This window comes from Narcine bancroftii, chromosome 2 (genome assembly GCF_036971445.1).
Source record: "Narcine bancroftii isolate sNarBan1 chromosome 2, sNarBan1.hap1, whole genome shotgun sequence".
Classification (NCBI taxonomy): domain Eukaryota; kingdom Metazoa; phylum Chordata; class Chondrichthyes; order Torpediniformes; family Narcinidae; genus Narcine; species Narcine bancroftii.
The window spans coordinates 256705592-256729761 of record NC_091470.1 but is presented as its reverse complement, the minus strand read 5'-3'; the positions used below and the strand labels follow the sequence as shown (position 1 = coordinate 256729761).

At 41.2% G+C, this 24170-nt stretch overlaps 1 protein-coding gene across 10 annotated transcripts in view; it reads left to right on the top strand.

Annotated features, from left to right (window-relative positions):
• zhx2a (zinc fingers and homeoboxes 2a) overlaps positions 1-24170 on the top strand; it is a 104408-nt gene that overhangs the window by 43931 nt on the left and 36307 nt on the right. Inside the window, exon 1 of one of the 10 annotated variants that reach the window (XM_069920932.1) lies at positions 13532-13623. The exons of 6 other annotated variants lie outside the window; for them this stretch is intronic. Coding sequence is in view for 1 of the 4 variants with exons in the window: in XM_069920918.1 (XP_069777019.1) it covers positions 15536-15577 (42 nt within the window). In the remaining 3 variants the exon portion in view is untranslated. Of the gene's footprint in view, positions 1-13531; positions 13624-15324; positions 15578-24170 lie in introns of those variants that run through there. 3 more of the 10 variants (XM_069920924.1, XM_069920929.1, XM_069920918.1) reach the window with 3 other exon arrangements.

Sequence of the window (24170 nt, the reverse complement as noted above, 5' to 3'; positions counted from 1 at the left end):
GCTGTCTGGAATGGCTGCTCTTTCAGTGCTGTTGGAGAGTTTAGACTCAGCAGTGATGGAGATTGCATGCTATTGGAGATTGTAGATCCAACGAATCTTGGTTGAAGTGGCAGTACCAGAGAAGTCAGGGCAGATCTCCCCAGAGAGGGCATCGACCGCTGCGCCAGAGGCAGAGGGGATGCCTATATAAGGGGAGGAAAAAGTAGACCAAAGCACAGAGATTTTAAGTTATTTGTACGTTACTCCTCGTACAGTGATGGATTCCTCTGTGAGCAGTCTAACAAGTTATCTGTATTATTTGTGCAGCCGTATTGAGAGCATAATTTACAGTGTATACAGCAAAAACGCCCAGTATCCAGCACCCATGGAGATTGGTAGATGCTGGATAAGTTAATTTTCTAGTTGCTTGAGATTGCGTGTAGTGTGTGTGGATTGGTGAACTAACAACAAGGGGCCGATTTTAAACTTTTGTGTTTTTCACCTGTTTATTTTCCTCTTTTTGCTGGTTGCTTGAATTCCGGATAATGGGGATTTTACTGTATAAAGAGTTACAATTAAAAGGAAGATAATTAGCACCACCAAGCTAGGACATTGTTGTAGGGTTTATTCAGGAACCTGATGGAAACTGTCTTTAATCCTGTGTGTGCATGGTTTCATACTCTTGAGCCTTCTCCCCAATGGGAGGAAGGAGAAGAGAGTGTCCAGGGTGTGATGTGTCCCTCAGCATGTTGGCTGCCTTCCTAGGCAGCGGGAGGGGCAGCTGGAGTGCATGAAGGGGGGGAAAGTTTGTGTGATGTTCTGAGCTGCATTGATCACGTATTGCAGCTTCTCCTAATCTTGAGCAGAATAGCTCCTGTCCCACACTGTGATGCATCCAACAAGTCTACGTGCTCTCAGTAAAACATGAGCTTGTCCCCAGCTGGAGTCTTTTGTTTCTGATCACTTGTCAGCATTGTGGCTTGTGACAGTTTTCAGATCTGAGAAAGAATATTGGAATAGTCCCACAGACAAAGAACATTGATCGTGTTCCTGAAGCAGAAAAGGTTAAAATGGTTTGATAAAGACTTTTTAAACTTCTAGTTTGTTAGGGTAGGGCAGCCTGGTTAGGGTAGCAGTGAGTGTAATGCTATGACAGCACCAGTGACCCAGATTCAAATCTGGCCCTGTCTGTAAGAAGTTTGTACGTTCTCTCCGTGTCAGTGTGGATTTCCTCTGGGCACCCTGGTTTCCTCTTACCCTTCATAACATATAGGGGTTGTAGGTTAACTGGGTGTAATTGGGCAGGATGGGCTTGTGGGCATGGGCCTATTACTGCTGTATGCCAAAATTAAGAATAATGGCAAAGCCTTTTCCAGCTGTAATGTCTTTGAAGTAATATCTTCAAACAATGTTGATTTGTCAAAGAGAGCATGACAAAAAAAAACTTTATTCAAAAAGGAAACTAAGTTGAGATTGTGCAGCCTGGGAGATAGTCGGAATCAAATATGTGAGGAACTTTATATGTGAATTGAAAGCTTACAAGAGAGGAAAGTGTTCATTGGCCAATGAGAAGAGAGCAAGGGAGTCAGACTATTTGGTTGCCTCTGCCAGAGTTATCTCTGCACCAATAAGAGAATTGAGTTGGTAAAAGATCATCCGAAGAGAGCTAATCGGGACTCAGCATCAAATCAACAGCACTTGATTGATCAAAGTCCTTGAATTAACTCCATGAGCTAAATAGACTGCTGTAAGATTCAAGAGCATCAGCCAATACTATTTGAACTAGTTAGTTTAATGAGGACCAGGAGAGGAGAGAAATTCTGTTAACCCTGGAATGTATTGATCCCTGAAGACTTGTGGTTTATCAGCACACATCCTTTTAGAGGCATTTGTTAAGTAGTTTGGGCCATTAGATTATGCTGTTAACAGTGATCCTACATTTGTGGAAGGATCCAGCAATAGATTGTAATGAAGACGAGCAGGGTGTTTTGTTTGCCAGCACTTATTGGAGCCATATTCTTGTGTTCTGTTCCAGAGCTATTTCACCTCCCATTCATTACCGAAATGCAGCCTAGCAGAAAAAGATTGGTTTGTGATGCTTTTGTCTTGGCTTGATCATATCAGGTTTTCAGTAAAATGTTTTCCTTGAGGGTTCCACTGTTCTTCATTTCCAATTTTGCCCCATCCTGGTTTGTTTTTTTTTAACAGAACCATTAAACATGAATTGGTTCATTTCAATGTTTACCAACCACGCCAGTCCATCTCTTCATTTGTAAACGATCATCTGCTCCCTGGGCAATATGGAGCAAGAATTGTTAGATGCGTATTGCCCTCTCTGCCTTCCGCAGGGACTGCTCTCTCTGTGACACTCTTGTCTACTCCTCCCTCTTCACCAATCGTCCCCTTGGGACCTACTCCTGTGACCAGAGGACATGCTTGACTTGTGTCAACACTTCCTCCCTCACCACCACTTGGGGACCTAAACAGTCCTTCCAAGTAAGGCAACATTTCACTTGTGAATCTGCAGGGAACATCTTCATCCAGTGCTCCTGCTGTGGTTTCCTCTACATCGGAGAGACTGGACACTGACTGGGAGAATGCTTAGTTGAGCACCTCGGCTCTCTTCGTTGCAATAGTGTGGATTTCCCTGTGGCTACCAATTTCATTCTCCATCCCATTCCCTTGCTGACATGTCTGTCCATGGTCTCATGTACTGCTAAACTGAGACCACCCATAAATTGGAGAAACAACACCTCGTCTTCGACTGGGCATCCTCCACCCGGATGGCATATCAACTCTGGGTTTTGTTAAATCCCCTCTCCCCCCACCTCCTGCTTCCCCTTTCTCTCCATTCCCTGTCTCCTTTCGCACAGACGTGATAAATTCTTACCTTCTACCTTATATACAATTAACACCTTTTGTTGGTCTGGATTCATCCCCTATCATTTGAATTCTGAGGCTTCCTCCTTCTTGCTTATTCATATTCCTTGAAGAAGGACTCAGGCCTGAAACACCAGCAATACATCTGTTTCCTATAGGTGCTGAAAAGATCTGCAGAATTCGGTGTGTTTTTACTACAATCAACAGCATTTGCAGATTTTTTGTGTTTCACTCAGCAAAGGTCAGTGGCAAAAGGATCAGAGGAGACTCTATGGGCCTGGAGGAGAGAATAGATTGCAGATATATAGTGGGATAAAGGAGGAAGATAAATGCAGAGTGTGCTGCCAGTAGTTGGTATGGACCCTGTGTCTTAAGCAATTTGTGTGCCAATCTTTATCCTATAGTCAGCAAAACAAGATGGCGAAATAACATCTGCAGCTTTATCTCATCCTGTTCTTGATTCTAAGCACGATTATATTTTAGCATCTGGTTTACATCAGCCTTTAGCTCCACTCTTGCACCCCTCAATGTTAACCTATCTGTTGGACAGGTCATCATCCTTCCACCTTCGCATGGTTAACTAAACCCTCTCTCCCATCACACACATTCCTGAAGTCAGACACTGAGTGAAACTCCCTCTATACTGTCCTGTCACACACTCCTAGGGTCAAATCCAGAGTGAAGTCAAGGTCTGCATTGCTGGGAAAATGGAGAAAAATAAACTATTTAAACAGCTGGAACAGATTCTGAATCGAAAGGAGGTTTTGTGCAAATGTTGTGGGAGTACTCTGGCAGACTTTTTGTCAAGCCGTTTGCTGTTTTGTGAGTTTCACTCTGCAGTCTTCAACTATGCAATTTGAGTAATTAGCTGGCAGTTTGCCAGGGTGGATTTACTCTACCATTGATCTACCATTTCTCATCTTATTTGCTCGTTAAAAGTTTAACATGGGTGGCTCCACTGCTGGTTCATCACTGATTAGTCTCAGAGGTTGGTTTCATATGTATCTCATAGGCCCGAGAGCCTTGGCCTCACCTTAGGAGTTCAAGAGGCATTGGAGGATTGCCAAAAAGGCAGCTGGCGAAGTATCCAGGGATTTCTATTCATTGCTCTGCGATCTCATCGTCCAGATAAAGGACTAGCATCTTGGACTCTTGTTTCAACATGGGGGATGCTGTGCGCTGAGGAAGATCGAGTTAGCAAGACCAATCGATATGAGACATGCCCCCTCCTGCTTTGAATTTTTTTTACAACAATCTAGTTTGTTTTTCTCAAATATGCCAGACCCATTTCCTGAAAGACCTGGGGCCCTACAAGAGTCACATTAAGATAGAGACTTCAGGGACCTCTGGCTAGAAATTCTTTCACATCACTGGAAGATGAGAATGCAGTCAAGATATTTGTCCCCAACTATTACAGTTGGGAGAAAAATACACAAGGTCAATAGTGGGAATCCTTGAAACCTCAGATATTATAGCAAGAGTGAAAATGGAGGGAGAAATCTGTGATTTACCTATAAAGCATGAAGGTGGCCTGCAGTCTCCCTCCACCCCATCGATGTGATTTACCGGGATTGTTTAAAGAAAGTTTGCAAAATCAGTGAGGACCCCAACCACAACATCTTCCAGCTACTCCTATCGGCAAAGAGATATGGAAGTATTAGAGCCAGATCCACCAGGCTGAGGAACAGCTTCTTCCCATAGGCAGTAAGATAGCAGAACTACTAAAGCAATTCCCTGTGATTTTACTGTTTATTAATGGTTTATTTTCAATATTATTAAGATAAGGCACGTTTATAGGTTCTGTGTATATGCTTAGTTTGTCTATATGTGCGTATGTACTGTATCTGCACCATCAATGGGTGAATGCTGTTTCGTTGGGTTGCACTGTTACAATCTGATAATAAATGAACTAGCCATAAGTCAATGCAATTATGGCTTGGTTGAGACAGTGTTTCATGGAGATGAGGTGTGTACGAGGGTGCAGCCCCTGCTCTCATTCTTGAAGAAGAGGTTGCTCCTCAAGTTCTGTCTGCATTTTGGCCCCATTTTCTTAAGCTTTGGGCACCGTACAGAGAGAGGGCAGGTTCAGTTGAGGGATGTCTTTGTCATTCTGGTACTGGGTCTGGTCAAGATGGTAATGGGCAGTCAAGGGATCAGCTCAAGCTCCGCTTCTAAGGTTACCTGAGATCCATGTATCCCTGGAGAAGGAGTAAATAAATGCTCAAGGGCATCTTGGAAGGTTTCTGGGATAGGTGGGCTCCCCAAACATCTTGGCAAGTTGTCATTTTTAATTTAAAACAGGTGTTCTGTCTGCTTTGACTGATTAATACAGAACTCATAACATTTGGATTTGAAGAATAATTTAAAAAAGGGCCAAATCAGGTTTTAAAAAAAAATGGGTCAGAAATGGTGAAAAATAAAAGGGTTAGACCCAGAGTGAAGTCAAAGTCTTCATCACTGGGATAGCAGAGAAAAAAAAACTACAGTACAACTCCGATTATCCAAAATTGGATTCTCTGAAATCCTCATTTATCCAAAAGTTTTAAAATTTTTTGGATAAATTAGGATATTTGAAACAAATCAGAAATCCTCATTTATTCAAAATGTTTTCAGACCTGAACTGACCTCACAGCTTGGGGGAAAAAAGTTCACTCGACATGAAATTAGAATGACAATTGTCCTTGTTTCGGGTAACTCCCTTTCCTCTCTCTTTCCATTTCTTTTTTTTAATAAACCTTCCCCTATTAGCTTTTCTCTCTAACTCTCCCTCTCAAACTGCATTTTACTGTCTCCCAGCCGAAGTGATCAGAAGAATCCCTACTCTCGGCGTCATCAAGGAGAGCGACCTCTCGGGCAGGGGTGGGACCTTGGGTTCAGAGTTGCTCCCTTCCTCCCTCCTTGGCGAAGCGGAGCTCCTGACACCAACACCGAACCCTCCCTCGGCCTACTACTGCACATACACTCCAGACTCCCTTAGGCCCAGGGGAGGATTCGGAGTTGGGACTCGGGGTGTCACTGTTGGGAACTCCGGTGACCGGGGAGACAGGTGCATGCCAACTCACCAGTGAATGTTCCACTGGCCCAAGAAGCCTCCCTGGGGATCCTTGGCAGCGGTGGGGATGTGTGGGGCATTGGTGGCAATTGGGAGGTCTCGGTGATCAGTGGCAGCATTGCGGCCAGAATTTTTTTTAGTGAGAATTACACATTATTTTGTTGTTTAAACACTGCTACAAGCGATTTGCTCTTGCTACTTGGCTGTATTTAAAAAATGACCAGTTATCTGAAAAAACGTTTATCTGACATAGGCCCAGTCATGACCATTTCGGGTAATCAGAGTTGTAGTGTATATAAATGGCTGAAACTGATTCTGAATCAAAAGGAGGTTTTGTGTGAATGTTGTGGGAGTACTCTGGCCAACTTTTGATCAAGATGTTTTGTGCTCTAACTGGAGCTTATCAAACAACAATATTACCTCACTGCTCATGAACTCTGTCCCTTGACTAATGTAACACAGCACAGCATATGCCTCCTGAAACATCCTATCATCTTGCACGGCAACCTTGAGAGATCTATGGATCTGGTTCCCAACATCTTTGTCCCTTCACACTGTTCAGAATCCTGCCATTAACCACCTCCTCCTCTTTCAAGTTCGACCTTCCAAATTGCATCACTTTACTCTCATCTGGAGTGAACTCCATCTGCCACTTCTCTGCCCGATTCTGCACCCTGTCTAAATCCTGGTGTAGCACCCGACAACCTTTGACACTATCTCAACACCTTTAACCCTCATGCCGTCTCCAAACTTACTGACCCACCTCTCCACTTCTTTATTCATCATTTATGAAGCAATCCCAGAATAGATCCCTGCAGAATGCTGCTAGTCACTGACCTCCAGGCAGAATATGCCCTATACTACACCCCTTTTCCCCACCAAAGTCCCTCCCCACCCTTCTGATCAGCAAACTCCAAGACCTGGGAGTTAACACCCCACTGTGTAATTGGATCATGAATTTCCTCACCTCTAGGTCATAATCAGTGAGGATTGATTAGAACATCTCCACAATCTCCATAAGTACTGGAACACCACAGGGCTGCGTTCTTAACCCCCTGGTCTACTCATTTCACACTTATGAATGTGTGGCTCAGTATGACAATAACCCCATCTACAAATTTGCCAACGATGATACGGTAGTTTTTTATATAAAGACGATGAGGAGGGAGATTGAAAACTGGGCTGAATGGTGCACCAACAACAACCTTGCACTCAATACCACCAAATCTAAGGAGCTGATTGTTGACTTCAGTAAGGGAAAACCAGAAGTGTACAATCCAGTGATTATTGGGAGATCAAAGTTTGAGAGGATGAGTAATTTCTTGGGAGTCACTATCTCTGAGGATCTTTCCTAGAGCCAACACACTCTTGGCATCATGAAGAAAGCACATCAGCACCTCTGGTTCCTCGAGAGTTTGCAGATGTTTGGTATGACATCAGAAACCCTGAAAAATTTCTGCAGATGTGTGTCATGGGGGGGGTGGGGGGCGCGTGGCAAGATGATGTAGAGGGCAGACGTGTGATCCTAGTCCTCCTCAACCAGTTTTTTTAGTACCTGTTTTTAAACTTTATTTTAAGTGAATAAAAGTTCTGTTTTTATTCTTGAGAACACTACTGGCTCACAATGACGACTAGGGTTAAAAAAACGAAGGCTCCACTACAGAAGAAATTACCTTTTAAAAGCACTGAAGAACTGAGGCCTACCTGTCTAGTTGAAACCACGGGGTTGTCAGCTGGAACCTCCAAGGCACAGAGAACTCCTGCCCGGCTAAGTCGGCACTGACCTTGTCCCCGCAAGATGGTGCCGGCATGCTGACTTGCGCGTTCACGATGTCGGACACGCGGGCGACCCGACTGAGAGGAAGGCCCTTGAGCCCGCGCTGCCATCGGGTGAACCGGGGACGCACAGAATGGCGTTGGAAACTGCCTCTGCGCGGTCCTTGGCTTTGCCAGACATGCGCGGTGTCTCCAGGGTCCATGAACTATTGGACCGTGTGTGGGCTGTGGGAGATCTCGAGCGATGGTGTCCCGATGTACAGACCCGCAGCCCCACCAGGAAGGGCCCAACAATGATGGAAAACTAAGAGGACTTGGCTTTAATGACCAGCTCACAGGAACAATTGGAGGTGGAGTCCAGAGAAGGTAGGCCTCAAGATGTAGAACTGGAATCCGGAATGGAGTTGATTTGTGCAGATCTGGAAGGGATTGCTTATCATATGGACAATATATCTAAACAAATGACTCAAGGGTTTTTGGAAGTGACAACTAAAATATCTAATGTCTGAAGATATGTCTACACTCAAGACAGATGTCAATAAATTTATTAAATCAGTGAATACAGTGCAAGAAAATTAAAAAAAAAATTGAAACAGCTTTTTCTGAATGTAAAGATCAAGTTGTGCATAATAAAGAAAAAGTAGAGAAAGTAGAAGATTCGTTTGTGGATTGGGGAATCCAGAAGAGAGATTTACTGAAAAAAAATTGACTCATTGGAAAATCAAAATTGGAGAAATAATGTGAAAATTGTGGGGCTTCCAGAAGATATTGAAGGTCTGACCCAATAAATTTTTTTAAGGGTTGGATCCCTGAGGTGTTGGGTAAAGAGTTTTTCTCGGGAGGTCTAGTATTGGAGAGACCACATAGAGCGTTACGAAGGAAGCCGTTACCGGGACAATCACCACGTGCGGTTTTAGTTTGGTGCCTGAACTATCAAGACAGAGAAATGATATTACAGTTGGCGGTACAGAAGGCAGGACAAAGTCGATCTCCAATGATAAATAATAGAGTATTTTTTAATGCAGATTTGAGTCAAGAAATTGTCAAGCGTTGACGGGAGTTTAATTCGGCTAAAGTACTGTGGTGGAAAGGTTATAAATTTGCTTTTCGATATCCTGCTATGTTAAAGGTCTTTTATGGTAAATTCTCAATTTTTTGAGAATGATCATGATGTGTTAGATTTTGCGTGGTCATGGAAGAGTTTCACCATCGTCGCCTAAAAGGAGGGGAAATGGAAATGGGCAGAATGGAAAGAATGGAAAAAATGGAAAGAAAGACATTTTAATACAAAGTCTTATTGACATTGAAGATCCGGAACAATCATTGGGAATGGAGTCATTGGGTTGAATATATTTACAATATTGAATTGTATATGAATTGTATTTCTGGCTGGGGAGGGTGGATGGCACTGAAATCTTTGATAGTTATCTGCCACTGGTGGGGTTTACCAAACCCAGGTTTTTGGGGTGTTTTTTTTTTGAGGTGGAAAAAATTTGCAACTTTTTTCACTTATCAATGTGAATGTTTTAATCTATCAATCTTAGCAGCGATATTATGAGTTGGGTGAGAGGGCACATAAAGTATTTGCATGGCAGTTAAAGAAGGAACAGGTTTCACGAGTTTTTAATACTGTAAAAAGGAATTCATCAGTTACCTATAAACCTCAGGAAGTTAATGACCAGTTAATTAATTTTATAAAAAATTATGTACTTCTGAGGGGAAACAAGATAATGGCTCCATTGATTCCTTTTTATCTAAGTTAACGTTATCAGCATTAGAAGAGGAGGATGTTATGGATTTGGAAGTACTGTTTTCAGAAATAGAGATTAAGGCGGCTATGTTGGAAATGCCCAATGGGAAGTCACCAGGTGATGATGGGTTTTCAGTGGAATTTTATAAAACTTTTTATGAAGATTTATTTTTGGTGTTCGGGGAGGTATTATAATCTAGTGCTTTAATTACTGTAAACCCAAAAAAAGGTAGAGACCCGTTGAAAGTGTTTTCGTATAGACCTATTTTTTAATTGAATGTTGATTATAAAATAATAGCAAAAATGCTAGTAAATTGACTTGCTAAGTATTTATCTAAATTGATACATATTGATCAAACAGGTTTTATTAAGAATAGAAATGCTTTAGATAATATTCTTCGATTGATTAGTTTAGTCAATGCATATCGACAGCTTGATGCGGAAAAAGCCTGTGATAGGATCGAATGGGTTTTTTTATTTAAAGTTCTGGAGAAGTTTAAATTTGGCCCTTTTTTTATTGTTTGGGTTAAAGCTTTATATACGAACCTGACTGCTAGGATGGTGACAAATGGTCAAGTTTCATTACTGTTTAAATTGACATGTTCAACTTGATAAGGTTGTCCATTGTCACCAGCCCTGTTTGCATTCGCTATTGAGCCGTTAGCTATGGCATAATGAATTGAAAACTTGTATTGTTATGGAAAAAATTATATATAACTTGCATGATAATTATTATATTTTTTGTTAAGTGGTTACCATATTTGGAATATATGCATTGAGATATATTTTGATTTATTATATATTCTTAGTTTTTGTTTATATATATTGATGTCACAATGTGATGACGTTATTTGGAACGCACAGGGTTTTATAAAACCTGCGAGTGACTGTTTGAGTAAACGATTTTGACTCATTTTCTCTTTCTTCATTTTACACTGCGACACTTTGGTTACCCTAATGGGCCCAAATGGATTTTGGACCCAACATGGACAATGCAGTGATTTCGCTCAAACTGCCTGTCTTTTGGACCTCTCAACCTGAAGTTTGGTTCAGGTAGGCTGAGGCACAGGTTCACATTTGCAAGATAGAAGTGGATGCCACTAACCATCATGTGGTAAGCATCCTCGACCAAGTCATGGCTGGTCAAGTAGTGGACTTCCTTCAGGACCCATCAGCTCTTGGCAAGTACGAAGACCTAAAAGCCCTCCTCCAATTTACAGTCTCTCACAGCATGAGAGAGCTGCACGGCTCCTCCATATCGATGGCCTGGGGATTGCGCCCCTTTGGAGTTAATGAACGACATGTTGACTGTGGCCGACGGCTATAGGCCTTGCTTGCTCTTTGAGCAGTTGTTTTTAGAGCATATACCAAACTACCCACCCTCACCTAGTGCTTGAACAAATAATTCGCCAAACTTCTTGGCACTTCCCAGTTCTCCACTGCCACACCAAACATGGTGACACACCCTACATCTTCATCTAAGGACGTCCTCAACACACCCAAGCCTGACGCCTGCCACCCGACAAGTTGTGGCTTGCAAAACAAGAGTTCCACAAAATGGAGGAACTTGGAATCACTTGCAGGTCTGATGGCCCATGAGTTTCCCCACAACATATGGTGCCCAAAGCCACAGGAGGCTGGAGACCTTGAGGGGATTACAGGTGTCTCAATGACGCCACCACTGTAAACTGCTACCACTGTAAATTGCTACCTTGTGCCCCACATACAGGACTTCACAGCTAATCTTCATGAGGCCAGGATATTTTCTAAAATTGACTTGATGCGTGGATACCACCAAATACATGTAAACTCAGAGGACGGGCCCAAGACCGCCATCATAACACTATTTGATCTCTTCGAATTTTTGAGAATGCCTTTTGGGCTCAAAAAAGCTGTACAAGCATTTCAGCAACTGATGGACACAGTGGGGTTTTGCATGGACTTCCTTTTTGTATACTTGGATGACATACTCGTCACTAGCCACTTCCACAAAGAGTACCTGCTGCATCTATATTTACTCTGCCGCTGACTACAGGAGTTTGGGCTAACTGTGAACCCTACCAAGTGCAAATTCGGGCAGTCCTCTATTGAGTTCTTGGGACATCAGATCAGCAGCCAGGGTGTTGTTCCATTGCCTAGCAAGATGGAAGCCATCCTCAAATTTGCACGGCCTGATACGATCAAAGGACTCCAGGAATTTGTGGGGATGGACAATTTTTATTGTCGCTTTCTACTCTCTGCAGCTTGTATTATGAAACCCCTCTCTGACCTCCTATCCAGAGATGCCAAAGAACTCGAGTGGACAACGAAGATGAAGGTAGCATTCCAGCAGACCAAAGATGTCCTATCGAAGGCAACATTGCCGGTCCATCCACAAATGGATGCACCAACCGCCTTGATGATTGACGCGTCCGATGTGGCAGTAGGTGATGTCTTGGATCAGTGCACCAATGGATAATGGAAGCCTCAAGTGTTTTTTAGTAGGCACCTCTGCCCTCTGGAAACGAACAACAGCACATTCAGTAGGGAACTGCTGGTGCTGTATCTAGCAGTCAGACACTTCTGTTATTTTATTTTTGGAAGGCAGGGACTTCCATAATTTTTACTGACCACAAACTGCTAACGTTCACCTTCGCAAAGGCCTCAATTCACTGGTCAGCTTGCCAGCAATGCCACCTATTTTGTGTATTAGAGTTTTCAACCTGGATTAAACACATCTCTGGTAAGAGTAATGTGGTGGCTGACACCCTGTCCCACTCCTCCATTAAAGCAGTACATATCCACTCTCTGGGTGTAGACTACATGGCGCTTGCCAAAGCTCAGGGCGGTGAACTCCCATTTTATAGAACTGTTGTCATGAGCCTGCAACTTGACGTACCATTCTCTTGTGCACCATTTCCACAGGTCAGGCTCCCCTGCTGCGTGGAGTTGTTGAATTTTCGATGCCACTCACCAACTGTCCCACCCCTCCATTTGAGTTATGGCCTGCTTGATAACTGACAAGTTTGTATGGCATGGACTCATAAAAGCAGGTCATATACTGGGCAAAGTCGTGCACAGACTGCCAATCTGCAAAAGTGCAAAGGCACGTGAAGGCGCCGCTTCAGCCTTTCCAGCCACTGCAGCACAGATTCCATGACGTGCATGTCAACATTGACCCGCTTCGGGTGTCACAAGGGTCTAGGTACTTGTTAATGGTCATCGACAGATTCAAGAGATGGCCGGAGGCAGTTCCTATGATGAATTCATTGATCGATTCATGTGCCAAAGGTTTTATTTCTGCCTGGACATCTCAGTTTAGCCTACCCACACACGTCACCTCTGCACTCTGGGATATTTCGTTATGACTGCAGGGAATGCAGCTCCACCATACGACAGCCTACCACCTGCATTGAATGGTCTAGTGGAGCAGTTCCATAGGCACATGAAAGCTGCACTGATGGCCCACCTCCAGAGACCTGATTGGGTGGATGAGCTGTCCTGGATCTTCCTGGGAATAAGAACGGCAGCCAAGGAGGATCTCAACTCCTCAATGCCAGAGTTGATTATGGAGACCCGCTCATTGTACCTGGGGTGGTTGTGCACTCAGCACGCAGACAGGAGGTGAAGTCTTAGGTAGACTGCAGGAGTGGCTTGGAAAATTGGGCCACGTCAAGGCATGGATCAATGACACCCTTATCCCAAAGGAACTCCAGGACTGTGAGTTTGTGTGGAGATGCGCATGGGCCACCCTTACAGAGTCTGTATGAGGACCCCTTCAGACTGCTACGAAACAATTGTACAACTTGTGTACTGGATATTGAGGAGAATCCAGAATTATTTATGATTGACTGACTGAAGCCTGCTCATCTCAACCTTGATCTGCCCTTGCCACGGCCCCCAATGCGAAGGCACGGATGACCAGTCAAGAGCGGTGGACGGTAATGGTACCAGAGGTTTAGCCTCCTATTGCCACTTCTTTTTGGAAGGGGTGGGGGTGCCATGTAGCAGCTCACTGGAGGTTTAATCGAACCGGCTCAGGAGGTTCCGAGTGATGTCATGACATCATAATGTGATGACGTCATTTGGAACGCGTAGGGTTTTAAAAGTTGGAGGTGACTGTTTGAGTAACGACTTTTACTGAACTTAAATTTGACTACATCTGATCATTTTCTCGTTCTTTCACACTGTGACACAGTTGCTACATGTAAGGCAGTGACTTTGGTTAATTGATTGTTCAAGAATCTGATGGCAGCGGGGTTGAAGCTGTCCTCTTGCTGTTGCGTGCTCGTTTTTAGGCTCTTGCACCTTTTTTCTGATGATAGCAAAATGAAGAGGTGGGGGTCTTTGAGGATAGAAGCTTGTTTTTTAAGACACTGCCTCATGCGGATGTGCTCGATGGAGTGAGGCCTAGTGCCTGTGATGGCACAGGCAGAGTTAACAACCCTCTGGAGTTTTTTTTCTTGTCCTGAGAGTTGGTACCTCCTTACTGGATTGATGCAACTGGCCAGAATGCTCTCCATGGTATACCTGTAGAAGTTTGAGAGTTTCGATAACATACTGAATTTCGTCAGACACCTCACAATGTATAGCCACTGGTCAGCCTTCTTTGTGATTGTATCAATGTGGAGGCTCCAGGACAGATCCTCAGAGATGTTGACACCCAGGAATTTCGAAGTTGACCCTCTCCACTACTGAGTCCTCAATGAGGACTGGGTCTGTTCCCCTGACTTCTTTCTGAAGTTCACAATCGTCTCCTTGCTTTTGCTAACATCAAGCACAAGGTTGTTTTCGTTACACCATTCAATGAACTGATCTATCTATCTCCTGTTTAATAAGGCAGAAGCTTTTGTTTCTCTGTTGTGCTACATGCTGAAGACAATTTAAGTTGAAAATTTATTGGATGACTGACAGCTTAAGCGGTAAAATTTATGGATCTGTAGTAAGAGAGGTGCAGGTCAAATTTCATTCCTGACAGGCATCCCCACGGGACAGGGTGGTGGGGTGCGGAGATGGGGAGGTGGTGGAAAGTCCTGCCATTTCTGAGCAGGATAAATTAAGAGGAATTTTGTCATTGAAGAAAATGTTTTCCTCCTTCATTTACAGTGAGGAGGAGAGAGAAGGCTGTGGCATTAATAATAAAATAGCACTGTTAATAATCCCAAAGTCCACTGTTCAGTCACACTTTGTACCATGAAAGAGAAATTGTGAGAGGAGGCAGTTGTTAAAATTTAACCTTGGGAGCTAATTAATTTACAAGCGTATTTGAAAATTCCATTGCAGGTCACAATGAGAATTTTTATTTTGGGCTCTTGCCGACGTGAGTTAGCAAAAGTGCTAAAACCCCTTTATGTTAGGTTTGTCTGTGAGTATTGTGCAGATATTAAACATTGCATTTCTAGAGTCTGATTAAAATTAACTTGCTCTTTAACAAATTTAAAACTATCCTATGCAAGTTTGGAATATGCAAGTCATTTCATTTGTACTTCATATTCATTTTTGTCCGAGCATAACTTTTTTTTGGTAAAGTAATAAATCAATAATAGTAAGATTCTGTTTCATAAGACTAAATGCCGGGTTATGTAAGATTATAAAGTTTAATTCCACAGGTAGAACTTGTAGTTGCCATACAGCAAATTGTTCTCATGACCTTGATATGAATGAACCTTTATTTGTTAAATTGTGCAATTATTGTTAATGTTTTCTCTGGTGCGTAACTTCCATTAGTTATTGTGTGATCTCGGATATATGATAAATAAGTAATCCATAGAACACTAATCTGCCTTTCTCCCCCACCCCACCCCCTGCCAAACTACTAATAAATACTTCCACTCATCTCTTTCCATCAATCATCCCCTCAGCACCTACCCCGGTGACTGCAAGAAGTGCTGCATTGGCACCTGTACTTCCTCCCTAACCACCATTCAGGGTCCCAAGCAGTCCTTCCAAGAGAAGCAAACACTTCACCGGAAAATCTGTAGGGGTTATCCAATGCAGCCTGCTCTACATCAGAGAGACTGGACCCAGACTTGGAGATCATTTCACCTTTGCTCTGTCTGCTGCAATAGCAGGGACTTCTCTGTGGCAAGTTATTTTAATTTCACACACTATCACCTGTTATGAACAAACAGGAACAGCAATGGAAGATTCACCAGACAATGGTAAATTCAAAATAAGTTTTTCTTAAACGATTAAATAACATAATATTTCTTACTTATCTCTAAACTTAAACTCTAAATTTAACCCCACTGCACAAATGTAAATGTGTGTGTATTAAAGTCCAAAACTATTACAGTTTAAACTTGATTCTGAAAAAGTAAATTTTAAAGTCCAGTTTCAAATATCTTGTTGACTTTAGAATCCTTTTAAATCACAGTTCAGAAGTAATGATGAAGCACTTTTAAGCATTATATTTTCAGATCTCTTCAATCTTACAAGTCTCTTGATGAGCTGTCTTTCAGAGAGTCTTCAAACATGAGTGACCATCTTCTGGGCACAAATGAGGCTACCTTTCTTAAAGTGTATTCCTGTCTTTCAAGGATGTCAATATTCAGATCATCTGTCTTCAGTTTTCTTCCACTATGAGGATGCACTCTTTATTTTCAAAAGAGCAGTAGAAAAGTGTTCTTCCTTTGAAATCCACTTATTTCTGTATTCCCCTTTTATTAGGAGTAACACAGCAGCACCTATTTTGGCTACTGTAATCAACCCTGTTTTTCACAAGGATCCAACTCCTGTGTGTGTCGAAAAGGATCTTGACTTTTGAACTTATTCAAAACGTCTGAATTTGCCATTATATTTCTCAAAATCATGTGACATTATTAATAATAATCCATCCTCAACATCCATTGGAGCGCTTACACCCCTAACGTCGAAGTACTCGAGATGGCAGAGGTCGACAGCATCGAGTCCACGCTGCTGAAGATCCAGCTGCGCTGGATGGGTCACGTCTCCAGAATGGAGGACCATCGCCTTCCCAAGATCGTGTTATATGGCGAGCTCTCCACTGGCCACCGTGACAGAGGTACACCAAAGAAAAGGTACAAGGACTGCCTAAAGAAATCTCTTGGTGCCTGCCACATTGACCACCGCCAGTGGGCTGATAACGCCTCAAACCGTGCATCTTGGCGCCTCACAGTTTGGCGGGCAGCAACCTCCTTTGAAGAAGACCGCAGAGCCCACCTCACTGACAAAAGGCAAAGGAGGAAAAACCCAACACCCAACCCCAACCAACCAATTTTCCCTTGCAACCGCTGCAATCGTGTCTGCCTGTCCCGCATCGGACTTGTCAGCCACAAACGAGCCTGCAGCTGACGTGGACTTTTTACCCCCTCCATAAATCTTCGTCCGCGAAGCCAAGCCAAAGAAAGAAGACATTATTAATAAGACAATCTCAATTCTTGGAGACCATGTACTGGAATTTTTCAGTTTTAGTTTCATTTCTGCAAAATGTCTTGTCTTTTCCAAAACCTATCCACAACAACCTCTGACCTCATTTCTGTTCCAAGAGGCTAAAGTGGTTTGGTACTGGATAGTCTAATAAACCTCTTTTAGTTTAAAACAGATGGCCTCCTTCAGCAGTTCTTATTGAGTACTTAGATACTTCAGTTTTTAATAAAGCAAACACTCTATTGTTCTTCAATCAATTAAAATCCACTTGGGTTACATTAGCTTTGTCTTTCTTGACGCTGCATCTCCAAAAATGGAGACTCTTTCTGAGTTGAATGGTGTATATGTAAATGAGCTGACCTGTATGTGATCCTGCACCAGCCCACAACTAACTGACTAAGAATACATTTAACTCTATAACTTACTTTACCAAGACATTTTTATATGAAATATAGCTTAACATTAACCAAAATGTTAGCACAGATCCATTACACACCAATCTGACATGTCTGTCCATGGCTTTGTGCTGCCAAAATGAGGCTATCCACAAATTGGAGGAACAACATGTGTATTCAGTCTGTGCACTCAACAGCCAGTTAACATTGATTTCTCCAATATCTGTTAACCCCCTCCCCAGTCTCTCTCTTTTCCTAACCTTCTGTCTCCTTGCCTTCAGCTCCCCATCCCCTTCCTTTCCTTCTACTGTATCATGATTTTTCTGCACTCTCGATGAAGGGTTCAGACCCAAAATAAAGACTGCCTTTTACTTCTTCTCCACAACCTTTGTGTATTACACTCATCTGCAGCATCTGCAGATTTTCCTGTTTAACTCTAAAGAATTGTTGGAAGAACTCAGCAGATCAGACCACATCCATGGGGGGAAATGATCAGTCAGCATTATGGTCAGGACCCTTTATCGAAGCCAAGATAGAATTATAGCTGGGAGAGGGCCCCAGAGGTGGAGAGATGGGGGGGGGGGGGGGGGGGGGGTTATGGTGTAAGAAAATTTAGAGGAAAAAATAAGAGCAGTGGGTCAAGAAGAGAGGGAACATTGGAATCTGATGAAGGTGGGGGTTTAACCTAAAGATAGAAAAAGTGCTGTTAGGTTTAAGGTTGTTCAGGAGGAATATGTGTTTTTCCTCAAGCGAATGCTTGGCCTGACAATGGATGTGGATAAGGACAGTTAAGTCACTAGAAATGGTTGGGGGAATCGAAATGCTTGGCCTGAGGCAGCTTGGGTTTTGACCATAGTGAAGCAATCAGGAGGAAAACATTTTCTTCAATGACAAAATTCCACTTAATTTATCCTGTTATCCCTGATGTCAAGGAGCCCATACCAAATGCAGTAGATTAGGTTGGAAGATGAAGAACTAAAATAGAACAGGATTATCTTTTGCAAGACAACATTTATGTCACTTTTAACCAAAGAGGTGGCCACGTTCATTGCTATTGGCACCAAGTGAGTGCAGACTAAGTAAGAAATATTCTGAAAATGAGGTTTACTCACTCTTCCAGTTCTAACAAAGTCCGCAACTTGAATTGTTAACTCTTTCTGTTTTTATTTGATAATATATTTTATTGGAAAAGGTTTTTATTCATTTGTTGCGATTTCCCTCTCAACAAACTCCATCTGAAAGCTTTCCTCTTTCTGCAACAGGCTGATGGGAAAGCTGGTAGTTGACCAAGAGATGGAAGCATTGCACTGACTGCAGTCCATCTCGAGGCTAAATTTGGAACGATGCAGGAGGAATGAATCCTCGCACTTGGCATTGCCAGAGTTGTGCATGCAATTCAAGATGGGTTGGCCGGGGGGTGGGGGTGTGGTGGTGGAGTGTTGTTTGGAGTGGCCAGAGGGAGGAGAGGGTTAATGTGTTTGATCTGAAAGAGGTTCTTGTGCCACTACTGGGGAAATGATAGCAATCAGAGTGTGGAAACCACCAATTCACCCCCTATCCAGCTCCAATTTTTGACCAGTGCCTATTTCTGTCTATCTCTCAGAATAAATCCACGTTCCTCTTTGCTCACAACTTGCTGCTTGTTATGGCTCTGAGATGATGCACTTTCCCCCTCCTCTCTTCATGAGACACCCTCTTTGTTTTTAAAAAGTGTTGGTTATTTTCAAACTTGACAGGTGATAACGTTCATGGCTATTTAAATTGTAAGACCATAATTCAAAAATAGGGCTCTTTAGAGTGAAGGTTGAGGAGTTGATGAATGATGTGTGCTGTTGGGTGAAACTGTCTGTGGGCCAGTGGTTGATGAACAGGGAGCAGAGAGAGCAAAGCTAAGCTCTGAAATATTGACTGTAAACAACTGTTTTAGTAGCAATGCATGTAATTCCCAGGGAGTAGTTCACTACTTCCTCTAGAAGCCCTCATATTTTGTTTTATCATGATTTTTGTAATTCTTAATGCTGTCCCCTGAAAAATGTCAACTAATGTAGTGTTATCAATAAAGTGAAGCGTTGACATTATTCCTATCACTGACCTAGATTTCTCAGGCCTCCAGATGCAGCTAGTCCCAGAAGGTTTAAGAGCAGCTCTTGGTCTTACGTTCCCACACGTTTAAATTTTTTGAAAATTAATCAGGCTGTGAAGAATCACCTTCTAATTTCAATCAATTCATATTTGGTTAACAGCATCTAAACAGGATTTGCCTGAATAGTTAGTTGTATTTAGCTAATGTTTTCAGCATACCATGTTTCTGGAGAGGAGCTTTGTGGTCAAGCTGTAAAGTCTAATCCACAAAACAAACCACATCATTATTTTACCATTTTGCACAACTGCTGAACTCTGTCACATCAAAGCATCGAATAGGAAATTCGAGAGAGTGACATTTTTCAATTATTCAAAATATAGTGTGATATGTTAAATGAGAATTAATTTTCAACATGTTGGTAATTTGGAGAAAATTTCATTAGTTCAATGATTATGGAATTCAGTTTGACAACTGCAGATTATCTTAGCTCTCAGCATGTAAGAAGACTTTGTGCATTGCAGAGAATATTTGTTCAGAACAAATTAGAAAGCAAGATGCATAATTGATATTCATCATGTCTATTGGGTTTGAAATATGTGAAAATGTTGAAACATCTGTGTTTGGCATTTTCCGAACTGGTTGGTAACCTATGCAGCAAGCACCAAATAATAAAAGCCAAATTAATTTTGCATGTAGATTTGGATAGCTACCTTAAATTGAACATGCAATTTGGGGTATGATGGTTGTTTTAAAAACAAGGTGCAAACATCCATTGTAAAACGTTGATCAAGATATAGAGATGAAAGCTTGCAATTCAAGTATGGTAGATTAAGCTAACTAAGCACATTAAAACTTGAGCAATAAAAGAACATTAAAGATGAACGCTTGACATGTAGGTTTTTCATCAAGGGTTGTGAGTCTACTTCAACCAATGAGCTACAATTTGTACAACAGACCTCTCTAGTGTGAATCTGAGGCTCGTCCATACCAGTTCACATATCTCATTACCCTTGTGGTCTGGGCTGCTGAGCATGAGCACCACCTTTTTAGGCACCAACATCAATGGGTTTTCCAACATTAAAATAAAATCACTGCCGATCCCTGTTCTATCGGTGGTTTAAACCTGTGCAGTTTCAACCAGGCAGTAGGACCCTGAGAGGAGCTGGTCCTGGCTCCCTGCACAACAGTGGTTCTCAATCTTTTTCTTTCCACTTACATACCACTTTAAGTCAACCCTATGCCATAGGTGCTCTGTGATTAGTAAGGGATTGCTTAAGGTGGTATGGAAAGAAAAAGTTTGAAAACCACTCATTTAATTGTACCTAATTGACTGTTATGTTTACGGTTTCATAACTCCAAAGGAAATGGGCCAATGACAATTTTTCTCAAGCAAAATATTTCAGTAAGAATTGGGTCTCAACCATCCCTTCCCACTCACATACCACCTTAACCAATCCCTTACTAACCACAGAGCACCGATGGCATAGGGATTACTTAGTGATATGTCAATGTACAGGTTTAAACTGTTTCTACAGCTGTAGCAGTCCACTATTGCTCTAACCATCCATCTGCTCTGGTTGGTCTATGGGTTTGCCATTGGACTTGCTGATTCGCTCCCAGGATAATGCTGGAATTGTAGTTGATCTTGGCAGGAACAAAAGTATGATGCTGTTTTTAAAGAGTTTAGGATCTGAATCCTGGAGGCATTTGCATGAATCTTTGAAGTTGGCAGAATTTGTGAAGATTGTAGTTAATAAAACGCTTCCTTGACTTTGTACAGAAGGGAAGGGTGGACAGGAACCAAGAAATCGCTCTAAACATTCGTAGAACACAAATTCAGATGCAAATGGAATACTCCTCCTCAATTTTGGTTCCAAAATGCAGGTTTTGGAAGGGATGTAGATGAGAATTGGCTGTAGAGGTTATGTTATTTAAAGTGGAGGTTAGGTTCTTGGCAAGGATGTCAAAGGTTATAGGGAGGAGAATGGGATTTAAATTTAGGTATACAGCAGTAACAGGCCCTTCCAAGCCTGTGCCCCCAAATACATCAAGTAACCTACAATTCTTTTTTTTTTAAATAACTTTATTTAAGATTTTATAACATGAATAACATATAGGATTACATTAAAAAAAATTAAGAATAAAATAATAAAATTATAATACAGTATCAGTAATCTAAATAAACTATACCCTCCCCAATAATTATTACACATTAATAACCCAACTCAAATTAGTCCAACCCCCCCTTCCCCCCCAAAATAAAGAGTGAAGAATTAATAAAGTTAATAATATATGTGAGAAAAAAAACCCATTTACAAAAAAAAACCAAAAACATAACCGATTAAAATACCAACAAAAAGAAGTAATTAATACTAAGATATCAGACTTAAAAAACATATTTAAATCAAACTTAAATGCATATATTTAACAAACGGAGTTAAGATGAAATATATATTTAACTCAAACTTAATATAAAAAATTAAAGTTAGTAACATTATCTATCAAAAATTCTTAAACAATAATCAATTCTTAAAAAAAATTGTAGCATGAAAAAAAAGATGAAAAAAAACTTTCTCTAGAGATAAACCTTCACCAAATATTAACTAACTTCACATCTATCATCATATTAGTCACATAAACCACCATCTTAAAACAAAATTCAAACCTCATTAAGCATTGTACAATTCAATTTTAGTACTCTTCCACCATTTTTCCCTTTTACTCTTGAATAGTTATCCAATAAAAGCTCCAATACCACATTTAAATATCCCCAATCATTACGTTAAAATTCAGATATCCAAATAATAAAAACACATCTACAATGAAATCTATATCTTCAACAAATGGAGCATAAACCACAAACAAAATTCAAGCCTCATTAAGAATTGTACAATTCAATTTATAACTTTCACCATTATTCCCTTCGTTCTATAACTAAAATAGCAAAATAATATACACCAGAATTACCACTCCTTTCACCTTAAAGTTAAAGAAAAAATATTAAAAAAAACTTATCCATCCCATTCACATTTAAATTTCAGATATTCCTTATCTACTGAATAAACTTTACAAAAAAAACCACATCAATTTTGTTTTTTAAACAGTCAAATACTTTCTTATGCTTTTTTTATATTTAAACAAAAAAAAGCCCTTCACTCTTTAATCTAATAATACAAAAAAAGGAAAAAAAAAACGGGTAGGTTAAAAATACCCCCTCCCGACTAAACCGCGCAATGTGGTAACTCCCAAAAAAAATGGGTGTGAGATAACTCACATGTAGCAGATGACTTTCAGGAAATAGTGCCTATCCAGTTCTCTCCCCCAACTCTCACTTCATCTTAAACTAATATCATCATTATTTAATATTCCTTTTTTTAAAAAAAAAACATTAGAAAAAAAAAGGACAACTCTTCTTTTCATCAGCTCCAACTGCCAAGTCACCATTACAACCATTCCTTCTTGGAGCACGGCTCTTTTCTTCCATCTCTTGTCTCCTTAGAGATCGTGGCGGACTATGTCTCTGTTGAAACTGAGTAATTGCCAGCTCTTGAGCAAATGCTATAGCTTCCTTTGGAGAATCAAAGAACTTTGGTTGGCAACCATCTTGAAAAACCTTCAAAACAGCTGGATATCTAAAGGTTGCCTTGTAACCTTTCTTCCACAACAACTCTTTAGCAGGATTGAATTCCCATCGTTGGAACATAACTTCTTGACTCAAATCCGCATAGAAGAAAACTCTATTATTTTGAATCATCAAGGGTGATTTTCTCTGTTGTGCATTTCTAATAGCCACTCGTAAAATTATTTCTGTCGTAATAATTCAAGCAACGAACCAAAACAGTCTTGGACTTTGACCTGAAATAGGTCTTCTACGCAAGGCTCTGTGAGCATGTTCCAGTATTATACCTTCCGAGAAATGTTCTTGACCCAGCACCTGCGGAATCCATTCAGTAAAAAATTTTCTTGGGTCTGGTCCCTCCATACCTTCCGGCAAACCAATAATCTTTATATTGTTCCGCCTGGATTGGTTTTCCAAATAATCAATCTTTTTCACCAAATTTTTATTTTGAGTTTGTAAGTCTTCGACCATTTTGGTCACATCAAAAACTTGATCCCGTATTTCGTCTATATCTTCTTCACACAAATTAAATTTATCTCTCACTTCAAGCTTAAAAGCTCCAAACTCAGCATCTGTTGAGAATGTATTTTTACCAGAGTATTAAACCTAGTACCAAGTTCAGTCATAATCTTGGATAATCCCTGCATTGTATAAGATAATTTAGATTCAAGATTCACAAAAATCTTTTCAATTGGAAGAGATTTTGGTTCAACAGATTCCTGCTTCTTCTGCAAAACCAAAGGATCTTCTGTTCCTTCCTTCATTCTGGTTGCCTTCCTTGTAGTATGACTGCGTGTGGAAACCCCAGCCACAGCCTCTCCAGCAATGACTGGTGGACGCTGGCCGGGGTTTTCCCCAGTCCATAATGTATTAAGTTCTCCCAGTATATCAAGTTGTATAGGTTCTTCTATCAAGAGATGCAGTTTGCAGCGCCACCTCTACAGTTGACAAATGCCTTTGAGTAACTCTTTGTTGTAAAGGCTGTTTGGCGCCCTCTTTAGAGGGCTCTACCGATGTAACATAGAGCTCTACATCCGAACACTGTACCTCTCCTGGGATCCATTTCATGCTGAGTCCCAGTGTCTTTCCTGTAGGTAGGCTCCAAAACTTGAACTTTTGGAAAATGCAGTTTTTTGATGATCTGTTGTTGTTTTTTTTTTTGCTCTTTTCCACCAATTGTACCATCATAAGTTAAATTAGCAGCTCTGAAATTATCTAAACTTTTAAAGAATTTTAACGGGCATTTCTAGACAAAACAATAAGATAGA